The following is a 12,446-nucleotide window of genomic DNA, read 5'->3' on the forward strand; positions in this document are numbered from 1 at the left end:
AGACATTAAACTTCAAGATTGATATCAAAATAACCCCATCCAGCAAAGCAATGGAGGACAGCTAAACACTCCTAGTTTGGATTCGAACATTAACACCATCTAACAAACAAATTAACCCTCCAAAATGGCATGCTCACCTACGTCTTACTAGATAGCATAACAACATCTAACGAACTATTTCAAACAACTCCAAAAAAATAACCTTCCAAAATGGCACCCTGCCCTATGTCTTCCACATTGAATATTATCAGATCATGGCAATGTCAGTTGCACCATTACTAAAACATCGGGTGGTTTGAATATTGAAAGACAAGTTCCTCGAAAACATGTTCACAATGTCTGCCAAACACTCGGATGCATGCCTCCCTCGCTTGTTCTGATACAGTTCTTGTAATAGATGCTTCATTTCCACCCCTCATCCAACGCTTAGCTTCTTTCAAATGCTTGGCTACCATGATCAGAGTTCGAATGTCCCCCGGCACTGTGCTTTGAATGGTTTCCACGATTTCCTTTCCAGAAGGAACGCAATCCTCCAACGTTGTGGAGAAGAACACGTTAGACTGCGTCCCTGCAAAATAGGCAGAAACAAAAGAGGCGCGAACCCACTTCTTTTCTTCTTCCGTTTTCACCTCGGGGGAATTCCTAATAATCTCTTCCACCCGTACAAAAAACTTTGCAAATTGTGCGAATGCGGGACGATCAGTATCGAAAGGCTGCAATTGAAGACACCTTGCAGCATTGATTTCCTCCATTGCTTTGCCAAGCAATTTTCCGAATTCTCTGGTTATGGGCTCCAGGAGTGGCCGCAGAGATTTCTCCAATCCGCATCTCTCGCACTTGCATTCGAAACCCCAATCCTCGCAGTTAGCTTGGCGCTGCGGCAAGGGAACAAGAGCGTCGAAGTAGGAAATTGCGATCTCTTCTCCTCTCTGGACGGGCTTGGACGCGTGAATAAACATTGTACATCCCACTTGCAGACGTGTTGAATTCGGCAAACAGGAATGGTTAATGAACGACGGCAGTAACCAGAGACCCCTAAAACATTTGTGGCCTGCGTGGCAAAGTCCCGGTTCATAAGCTACACCCAGTGTGTTTCGACTTATCACATCGCGGAGACGATTAACATCCACCTCAAAATTTTCATTTTTCTTTCCATTGGACATTTCGTCGTCCGGTCTAAATAGATCCATGGCCGGAGCATGCAGGCTCTCCGTCGGAGAAGACACATCTAAACTATAAAGTTGCTGGAGCAATCTTTGGGATTTTCTGGCAGCGCATACGACTTCCGCGACAAGATCTTCTCGAGAGGCCGTAAGAATTTTGCCCCGGTAGTTCAAGAACATAGGTAAAGCACTCTGCCCATCATCATAAACAACTGCGACAGCGTTGCTTACCAGCAAAAGCTGCCCGGTCGCAATGTCTTCTGTGGCGTAAAGTCCTCGGCCGCGGCAGTCTTTGGTCGTGTGAATTTCCACAGGGCCGACGAAATCGGCGACCTCCGGAGGAGAAGAGCACCGTCCAAGCAGGTAAGCGGAGATGTCATACTTACCATTCCGGCTCTGGGCATGCAAAGTCTTGGCCTGACGTAAAATATCTTTTATCTCCTTGTTCCCGGCGCTAACTCTGTCCGCTTTCTCTAAATATTCACATGCTACCGCATATTGCCTCAACCCGAGCAGAGCGCGGCCTTTCCGATAGAGCGATTTCAGAGGGTTAGGATCAATCCCAAGGGCCTCATCGGAATCCTCAAGGGCCTGCTTGAATTCCTTCAGCTGCAGCCACGTCTCTGCCCGGTTGGAATAAGCGTGCAGAAGACTGGTACTTGTTGAAAATGTAATTTCAACGGGCACGAAACCACCGAACAGAACCTTAAAACCGCCAAGGGATATCGCACCGCTATCAAACAAAAAGCAGTTTCCGTACTCGTTGCTCCGATGCGATTTGGAGGCGACGCGTGTCACCAGCATGACATCAGCAAACGAAAGCCATCGGAAGTTAAAGCTCGGTGGAAATCTGCCTTCCGATATCCTCTCCACCGTTCGATCTCCCTGTGTGTTCTCCGCCGTCGATCTCCGGAAGGTGCACGGACCCCCGACAAGTCAGATTTTGAGTGAAGTGGAAGTCTCGTTTGCGTTGACCGCCGTAGGAGGAATCAAATGAAGTTTAATGTGTGTCATAGTTTTGGTGGCGGCCATTATTAACAGGATGGGCATACGTCCCATATTTATTATATGTTTTAATTTTGGTTATGGGTGTATGTCCCATATGGCATACACATTTTTTTATATTTTCTCATATAACACGTTGTCATATGTTGAATATAGTCTACGCGGTGTAGTAGTGGAGTGTAGTTCCTTTTGTATTGTGAGTGGGGTGGTTACGCACGGGAGTGCGATTATTTTTTTATGAAATATGTATTGTGGCTGCGATTGTAAACAGTGTGTGTGTGTTGTCTTTTAGTATGCACAGCAGTGCGATTTTCATATATATATACACAACAGTGCTGTAATGTTTGTTGGGGCATTGAAAAACAGAGGTATGTTTTGAAAAACTGTTTTATGTAATCTCCACAGCAGTGGAAAATCTGTGAAAGCAGCAGAGTAGTTTTTTTTGGATTCCCTCTTTGCACAGAGGAAAAAATATGTAACAGAGTTTCAGTTTTAAATTAATAGAAATGTGTTGTGACTGTGTAATGGACTGTGTTCTGAGTTAATTTTTTTTTAAAGAGGTTCTCTGCAAAAGATCCTGGACAGAGGAAACAGAGCATTGTCTCTGTAGTGGTTATTTTGTTGGTTTTGGTATTTCTCCATTTAAAGAAAAATACCCAACAGTGGTATCAGAGCAGGCTTAGGCTCTTGAAGGTGTTCAAGAAGCTGAAGGGAGAAGGTTTGTAGCTGCAGCAAAACCTCTCAGGCAGTCAGAAGACTCAGACATCAAAGGATTCAGGTATTTCTCAAAGATTTTTCTTTGTGTTGCTGCTGAAAGAGACAGTCAGTTTTTTTAAATACACAGTCAAGGAATGGCCAGCACAAGCACTGGTATGGGTTTGTTTAACACCCAGCTCCCACAGTTTAATGGGAAGAACTATGACTACTGGTCAATAACTATGACAGCCCTGCTTGCTTCCCAAGATTTATGGGAAATAATTGAAGAAGGTTTTGAAGAACCAGCAGATGAAACTGAGTTCAATGCATTAACTCAGGGAGAGAAGGATCTGCTGAAGAACAATAGGAAGAAGGACTCAAAAGCCCGTGTGTTGTTGTATCTAGCAGTAGACCAGAGTATGTTTCCAAGGTTAGCAGCAGCTAAGACAACCAATGAGGCATGGCAAACCCTTAAGACAGCCTATCAAGGCATGGAGAGAGTGAAGACAGCAAAACTACAATTGCTGAGAAAGGATTTTGAGAACTTGAACATGAAAGAGTCAGATAATATTGACTCATTCTTCACTCATGTGATTGGTGTAATCACACAAATGAGAACTCATGGAGAAACCATTGAAGACAGAAGAATTGTGGAGAAAATATTGAGGGTCTTACCCTCAAGGTTTGATGCCATAGTCACCACCATTGAAGAGACAAAGGATCTCTCAAGCTATTCAGTTGATGAGCTACATGCATCACTGATAACACATGAGCAGAGGTTGAGTAGGAATGAAAACTCATCTCTTGAGCAAGCCTTCAAGACCCAGATGTCCTTTGGAAGAGGCAGAGGTCAAGGCAGAGGAAACAAAAGAGGAAGAGGCAGAAGCCAGAACAGAGGTGGAAGGAACAGCCCATCAAATGCACAAGGAAGAGGCAGCAATCCAAATCAGAACCAAGGCCAAGGCAGCAGCCAACAAGGAGGACAATATCAGGCTCAAGGACAAAGGTATGATAAATCTAATGTTCAATGCTATTATTGCAAAAAGTATGGACATTATGCTAGTGATTGTAGAAAGAAACAACATGATATGAACAGCAGACAAAATGCAAATGTTACAAGAGAAAACAACAGTCAAGAAAATGTCCTGTTAGCTTGTAACATGGCTGAAACACATAGTGAGGACATATGGTTTTTAGACTCAGGTTGCAGCAACCATATGACCGGAAACATAGCCTTCTTTTCTGCCCTAGATAAAAATGTGAAATCAGAAGTCACACTAGGAACTGATAGTAAAGTGTCTGTTATGGGAAAATGAGAAATAAAAATACTTTCAAAGCAAGGAGAAAGGAAAACCATAGCAGATGTATACTATGTCCCCGGAATGAGATGTAATCTCTTGAGTATTGGACAGCTTGTCCATAAGGGGTACAATGTTTTCTTTAAAAATGATGTGTGCACCATCATGGACATACCACCCAGCAAAAGATGCATTGCTGAAGTGAAGATGACAAGGAACAGAATGTTCCCTCTCCGGATCAGGGCAGACATGAAGAACAAAAGGGAAATGGCAGCAGTCACCGAAGAGGCCTTCCAAAGCGTGCCAAAGGATGAGAACTGGTTATGGCACTTGAGATTTGGGCATCTAAATTTTGGAGGTCTAAACTTATTGAGCAGAAAAGGAATGGTAAGAGGATTACCATTGATAGAGAAACCGGACAGCCTATGTGAAGGCTGCATTTTGGGAAAACAACATAGAGAAAGTTTTCCATCAGGGAAGAGTATAAGGGCAAAGACACCCTTAGAGATTATCCACTCAGATTTGTGTGGACCAATGCAAGCTCCATCATTAGCTGGCAGCCTATATTTCCTAACATTCATTGATGACTTTACAAGAAAGACTTGGATATATTTCCTCAAGAACAAAAATGAAGTGTTTGAGAAATTCCAAAACTTCAAGGCATTTGTTGAAAACCAAAGCGGGCTGCATATTAAAGTTTTGAGAACTGATAGAGGAGGTGAGTATATCTCCAAGGAATTCCTAAGATTTTGTAGAGAAAATGGAATTCATAAACAGTTTACAACTCGGTACACCCCACAGCAAAATGGAGTTGCTGAAAGGAAGAACAGGACCATCATGGATATGGCAAGGAGCATGTTGAAGGCAAAGCATTTGCCAAATGAGTATTGGGCTGAAGCTGTACATTGTGCAGTTTATATATTGAACAGGTGTCCTACAAAAGCAGTCATGAACAAAGTGCCAGAAGAGGCATGGAGTGGGAGAAAGCAAGGAGTCACCCACATGAGAGTTTTTGGATGTGTGGCCTATGCACACATTCCAGATCAGCTAAGGAGGAAGTTGGACAGCAAAGGGGAGAAATGCATCTTCATTGGATACAGTGATGAATCCAAAGCCTACAGGCTGTACATTCCATCTACCAAAAAGTTCTTTGTCAGCAGGGATGTTCAATTCATAGAAGAGGAAGCTTGGGATGGAAGCATAGAGAAGACAGTTAATGTTAAACACTGTTTGTCTCATGATGAAGATGAAGAGGAAGTGGCTGAAATGAATCCCCAAACAGCAGCGCCAACACAAGGACAGCAAGGTACACCATTGAGGATCAATGAGAGTGCTTCTCCAAGCACACCACAAGGAGGAAATTCAAGTGCATCTTCAAGCACTTGCACACCAAGTGAACGAGGTAAGAAATTTAGAAATCTAAGTGAAATTTATGAAGAAGGAATGAATTCCTTATTTGCCTTATTTTGTCATGTTGATGATCCTATTCATTTCGAAGATGCAATCAAAGATAGGAAATGGATAGAAGCTATGGATGAGGAGATGAATGCCATAGAGAGAAACAAAACATGGGATTTGGTTGAGCTACCAAAAGGCAAAGAAGTCATTGGTGTGAAATGGGTCTACAAGACCAAGAGCAACGCTGAAGGCAAGATTGAAAGGCACAAGGCAAGGCTGGTTGTCAAAGGCTACAAGCAGCAGTATGGGAGAGATTATGAGGAGACTTTCGCCCCGGTTGCAAGAATGGAAACCGTGAGAGCAGTGCTGTCCATAGCAGCACAAAACAAATGGAAAGTCTACCAAATGGATGTGAAATCAGCATTCCTAAATGGAGTGTTAATGGAAGAGGTCTATGTGGAACAGCCTCTCGGATATGAGAAGAAAGGTGAAGAGCACAAAGTGTGCAAGTTGAAGAAAGCTCTTTATGGGCTGAAGCAAGCGCCAAGAGCATGGTACAGCAGGATAGACTCATATCTATTGGATAATGAATTTGACAAATGTGAAGGAGAACCCACAGTCTACATCAAGGAAAAGGATGGTAAAATTTTAATTGTTGTCTTGTATGTAGATGATGTTATTTTCACTGGAAATGATATTTATCTTATTGAGAATTTTAAATCAGTCATGAAGGATGAATTTGAAATGACTGACATGGGTTTGTTGAGATACTTCTTAGGCATAGAAGTAGATCAAAATGAAAAAGGAATTTTTATATCTCAAGCAAGATATGTAAATCAAATTTTGAGCAGATTTAAGATGGAAGAATGCAAGGCAGCAATCACTCCCACAGTGATGGGATTAAAGCTCAGCAGAGAGGACAGCAGCAAGGATTTTGATCCTAGCCTATACAAAAGTATTGTAGGCAGCCTTATGTATTTAACAGCAACTAGGCCTGATCTAATGTATGCTGTTAGTTTGATTTCCAGATTCATGGAGAGGCCAAAGGAGGCACATTGGCAGGCAGCAAAGAGGATTTTGAGGTATGTCAAAGGTACCAAAATGTTTGGAATTTTATATAATACCTCAGAACATTCAGATTTGGTTGGATACACTGACAGTGATTGGGCTGGAAGTGTAGATGATCGGAAGAGCACTTCCGGTTATGTATTTCATATGGGTTCAGAAGCCATTTCATGGGCTTCTAAGAAGCAGTCCATTGTAGCATTGTCTACAGCAGAGGCTGAATATGTGGCAGCTACAGCAGCAGCATGTCAAGCAGTGTGGATGAGAAGAATGTTGAGAAGCTTAGGCCAAGAGCAGGCAAAAGCGACAGTGATCTTTTGTGACAATAGCTCAGCTATTGCATTGTCAAAGAATTCAGTGTTTCATAAGAGAACGAAACACATTGATACAAGGTTTCACTACATCAGAGAATTGGTGAACAATGGAGAAATTGTCTTGGAACATTGCAGGACTCAAGAACAGGTAGCAGACATCTTGACAAAGCCATTGGATCAGAAAAGCTTTGAATTTTTGAGGAAGTGTTTGGGTATGACTGAATGCCCAGCAGTTGAAATTAAAGGGGAGTGTTGAAAATGTAATTTCAACGGGCACGAAACCACCGAACAGAACCTTAAAACCGCCAAGGGATATCGCACCGCTATCAAACAAAAAGCAGTTTCCGTACTCGTTGCTCCGATGCGATTTGGAGGCGACGCGTGTCACCAGCATGACATCAGCAAACGAAAGCCATCGGAAGTTAAAGCTCGGTGGAAATTTGCCTTCCGATATCCTCTCCACCGTCCGATCTCCCTGTGTGTTCTCCGCCGTCGATCTCCGGAAGGTGCACGGACCCCCGACAAGTCAGATTTTGAGTGAAGTGGAAGTCTCGTTTGCGTTGACCGCCGTAGGAGGAATCAAATGAAGTTTAATGTGTGTCATAGTTTTGGTGGCGGCCATTATTAACAGGATGGGCATACGTCCCATATTTATTATATGTTTTAATTTTGGTTATGGGTGTATGTCCCATATGGCATACACATTTTTTTATATTTTCTCATATAACACGTTGTCATATGTTGAATATAGTCTACGCGGTGTAGTAGTGGAGTGTAGTTCCTTTTGTATTGTGAGTGGGGTGGTTACGCACGGGAGTGCGATTATTTTTTTATGAAATATGTATTGTGGCTGCGATTGTAAACAGTGTGTGTGTGTTGTCTTTTAGTATGCACAGCAGTGCGATTTTCATATATATATACACAACAGTGCTGTAATGTTTGTTGGGGCATTGAAAAACAGAGGTATGTTTTGAAAAACTGTTTTATGTAATCTCCACAGCAGTGGAAAATCTGTGAGAGCAGCAGAGTAGTTTTTTTTGGATTCCCTCTTTGCACAGAGGAAAAAATATGTAACAGAGTTTCAGTTTTAAATTAATAGAAATGTGTTGTGACTGTGTAATGGACTGTGTTCTGAGTTAATTTTTTTTTAAAGAGGTTCTCTGCAAAAGATCCTGGACAGAGGAAACAGAGCATTGTCTCTGTAGTGGTTATTTTGTTGGTTTTGGTACTTCTCCATTTAAAGAAAAATACCCAACAGTACTGATATTCTGATCGAAATTCAACACCCTCTCCTTGAGCTGAAGGTGAGTGGCGTCAATGCATTTTGTATAATTTTCAACTGCTGCGTCCCAATTTTTTTCTATGAACCACATGTTTCCCCTCTTCCTCACCTCCTGCACGTTCACACGCAACAGCATCTCTTCAGTCATTAGCTTGTGGACGTTGGCAGGGTTGTCAACCCAAATAAGAATGCTACCGTCGGCGGCGCGCATAATAAAGGGCTCCTTGACAGCCACCCTGGCTCCCCTGGGATAAAGCTTTTTCATGTCCGCACTCTGGGAGGGAGCCGTGTCGTAGATTGCCAGCCTAACCGCAAGACCATTATCGTCCTCAAGCAAGGTCATGATCGTGCTTCCTCTAAACGCCTCCACGCACAGCGTTCCATACACCACCCGGCGTAAGGAACGGAGTTTGATAACAGGTTCTTTCTTGACAAAGGTTATGGGTACGAATCGGAAACGATACACCCTCTATTATCCGTAGAACACTTTTATAATCAGGATGAGGCGGTGGCAATGCGGTGATATGAAGTTCGAGGCTGCACAATTTTTCACGTATCCGTATTTACATAATTAGGCATGTCCACGCATAACACTCCAACGATGCCAGAGACATGTGTAATGATTGAAATTTTAATTTTGGACCGCCATTCTATTTTCACATCAATCATTCATTGATTACAAATTGAATTTAATCCATCTTTATCACTTCCAAAACGTAATGTTTTGGTTATTGCAAAATAAAAAGACGACCACCTTTTTTATTTCCACGCATTACATTCCAACGATGCCAGCGACATATATATAATGATTTTACTTTTAATGTTGGATCGACCTTTCATTAATATTGATTACAAATGGCATTTAAATCGTCTCTATCACTTCCCACAGATAATCGTCTTTTCATTACAAAATAAAAAGACGACCAATTGTTTTTTATTTTTAAAATTGTCCTATAAATTAATCTTATAATAAAAATTGAGTTTTTGAAAAAGAAGAGAAGATCTAAGACCTATCAAAGAGTTGTTGGACCTAGGTGAAAAGTTTACTAGGTCATGTGGTGATATGGAATCCCTGCATAATTCCTTGTGATAATAATTTTCGATGGATCTGTATCTACATTAATTATGTATGTCAACGTATAACATTCCAACTATTCGACTTTCATTAATATTAATATTAATTACACATTTCATTTAATTTATCTTTTATCTCCCATAATGCGATATTCTTATTATTTAAGTGTGGCAAAATAAAAGATTTTTGTTTTCTTTTAATCCATTTTTAAAATCTGGTTGAATTAAAAAAACGAAAGTTTTATGATATAATCACAGGGTTGAGTTCGACCGTGAAAAGTTCCACATATTTCAAAATTGAGACTGGACATTTTTGGCTTCGCTGAGTATTTTTAAAATTTAATTATAAAGGAGATACTCGTGTATATTATTTTTTTAAGAATAAATTTTTTAATTTCCTTAGAATAAATTTTATAATGATTTTAAAATTTATATATATATAGATTTAGTTTAATTTATAAAAGGAATAGTTTTTTTATTATATTTTTTCTAGTTAATTTTAATATAGTTAGCATTCTTTGTGATTTAGTTTAATAAAATATTTTAATGTAATGATGTGTTGTATGTATTCCAAACAATAATAAAATTGTAAAATGAGTTATATGAATATTAGTTTAACTTTTTTCTATTAATTTTTTAATATAATTAAATATTTTTTTGGTAGATAAGGTTATATGATGATGATGATGGTGGTTAACGTCCACTGAGACCAAACGTTGGTCTATCGGATGTAAAGAAACGAACTATTTAGTTTGATTTAAGATTTTATTCCTATGCTCAAAAAGCTTGGAGAAAAGCCTCCCGAGCTCACTAAAATTTTGACAACGTAAAAGGCTAGGAAGGTCAGTGTTGCAACAAAGTTTTTGAAACTGAGATCTAATGTGGTTGTACGCGGGACACTCTAAGAGGAAGCGATTTTCATCCTCGATGTTCGTATTCTCACAGAGATGGCAGAACCTTTCCATCCATAGTATTTTAGGAACTGCGCAATGACCCATTTCACTATGGAGCTCATGAGAGTTCGTTCTAATCTTGGCTATATTAATTTTCTTCTTTGAGCTAGTTAAAACAAAGAGATACTTTTGATCTTCTAGGGTGGGGTTGATGACCTCCTTATAATATCTTAATTTTCTTTTAGCTGCTAAATCTTTCTCACAACCACATTTTTCTTTGAACTTAGAAGTAACAATATTTTTAATGTTATTAATGTTTTGCCATGCAACATTTTCGTCAATCTCCCAATGGTTTAACCAGGCCCTAGTGTCTCTATACCAACCTTGTTTGTGTCTCTATACCAACCTTGTTTGAGCCTTAGGTGGTTTTGGCTAGAATTTAAAGCTAGTTTAGGAAGTCTATGGTGTCCTATGTTATTGAGTTTATGCTTGTACAATAGAAGCCTAGTCATAGCTAGGTTCTCGATAGGGGAAAGATCCACTTCTATGAGGAGAATAGGATAGGGTGTGTTGCTTTTAATTTTGAGGTTATACATTATAAAACACTTCTGGATTTGCTCAATCTTTCTCCAGGATTCTCTAGAGATGCTACAACCCCAAACCTCACATCCATATAAGATAACCAGAGTGACTAAAGTTTCAAAGAGGAACTTCTTTCTATCCCACATGACGAGATTTGTCATTTTACAATTATTTTCAAGACCAAAATAAGCTTTCCATCCCCCATTAATCCTTTTCTCAATCCTATAGTTCCAGTTGAGCTTTGTGATGAATATCAATTCCTAGGTACTTGTAGGAAGATACTTCCTCCAAGTTACTATTGTCATACATAAAATTAGCATAAGTGTCATTCTTGGATTTGATAATCATAACTTTTGTTTTGTCAGTGTTAACAATCATACCCATGGTAGAGCAGAAATCCTTAAGAAGCCTAAGTAGCTTATCAAGATGAGATGGGCACCTTGCGAGAAGAAAAATATCGTCAGCGTAGAGAAGAATGATGATGACTATTCCAGCGAAGATCGTGCCAACACATCCTGCTTTCTCTAAACAACCTTCTAGCTTGTCGATGTAAATGCCAAATAGGGTAGGGGAGAGGGGGCAACCTTGTTTAACTCTGATATTACACTTCATATCTTTCGACCACCACTCATTGCTCTTTAACTTGGCAATTACATTCTCGTATAACCTTATAGCGGCAACTCTCAACTCAAAAGGAACCTTTAGCTCTTCTAATCTGTTCCAAACGTTGTTTCTAGGAACTGTATCAAAAGCCTTTCTAAAGTCCATAAAGAAACAAAAGATATTGGATTTATCATTGCGGCATTCCTCCATAATGGTCCTAAGCATAACAAGGTGCTCTGTTGTTGAGTGCTTCTTTCTAAAACCCACTTGGCCTTTAGCCCGCTTATCTTCACTTTCAAGACATATGCTCAATTTAGGGAGATGGTAAATACATCACCCTAAATTATTACCGCAGAGAGATGGTAAATACATCACCATATATATAATTGACAATGAAGAGAATGATAACACGTTAATAATTATTGATTTAATATTGAATGATGTCAATTTTTTTTATATAAAGTTCATATTATAGTACACATGTCATGTCATTAGAGTATAGATTGATATAATGAGAGTTGTACAAATTGTACACATGTTATTTTTACATATTTTTTAAATTATTTTTTTAATTAAAAAATAAAACCCATAAAAATTGTCTATTCAATACTTTACACCAATGAGAAAATGGAATTTTTGAATTTAATTAAAAACCATTTGTATTTATGGTACATAGTAATTAATATATAATGTTATTTTTCAAATTATTTATATTTATTGTACATAGTAATTAGTGATATAGTACATAGTAATTAATAATAAAGTACACAAAAGTCAATTCTTGCCATCATTACACAATAAGAGGGGAGACATTTCAACCAATCATATTTGAGATAAATAGAAATAAATTTTATTTAAAAATAATAAATTTAATTTCATAATGTTAAACTTTGGATAGAACTTACATTTTTTTAGTCAATAAAACTAAATACGATCCTGCCAGCTGAAGGTATAATAAACCTAAGGGTTTTTCAGGGTGTTGAATTCATTTATGCATTCAAAATTGTATTTTAAATAACCAAAAATCTTGAAATTATATTACCGGATTTTGTTGAATTCCGGTGAAAAAACTA

General features: G+C 39.1%; 1 protein-coding gene across 1 annotated transcript; it reads right to left on the reverse strand.

The window, feature by feature from the left end:
- Positions 1 to 278: 278 nt before the first annotated feature.
- LOC149196203 (methyltransferase FGSG_00040-like) lies at positions 279 to 1,967 on the reverse strand. Its single transcript, XM_089408224.1, has one exon. It carries the CDS (start codon positions 1,965 to 1,967, stop codon positions 279 to 281), a length of 1,689 nt encoding a protein of 562 aa, XP_089264350.1.
- Between the last annotated feature and the right edge of the window lie 10,479 nt (positions 1,968 to 12,446).

This window comes from Pinus tabuliformis, chromosome 2_2 (assembly GCF_031772625.1).
Source record: "Pinus tabuliformis cultivar Carrire ecotype Pingquan chromosome 2_2, CPIR1, whole genome shotgun sequence".
In the NCBI taxonomy this organism is placed as follows: Eukaryota; Viridiplantae; Streptophyta; class Pinopsida; order Pinales; family Pinaceae; genus Pinus; species Pinus tabuliformis.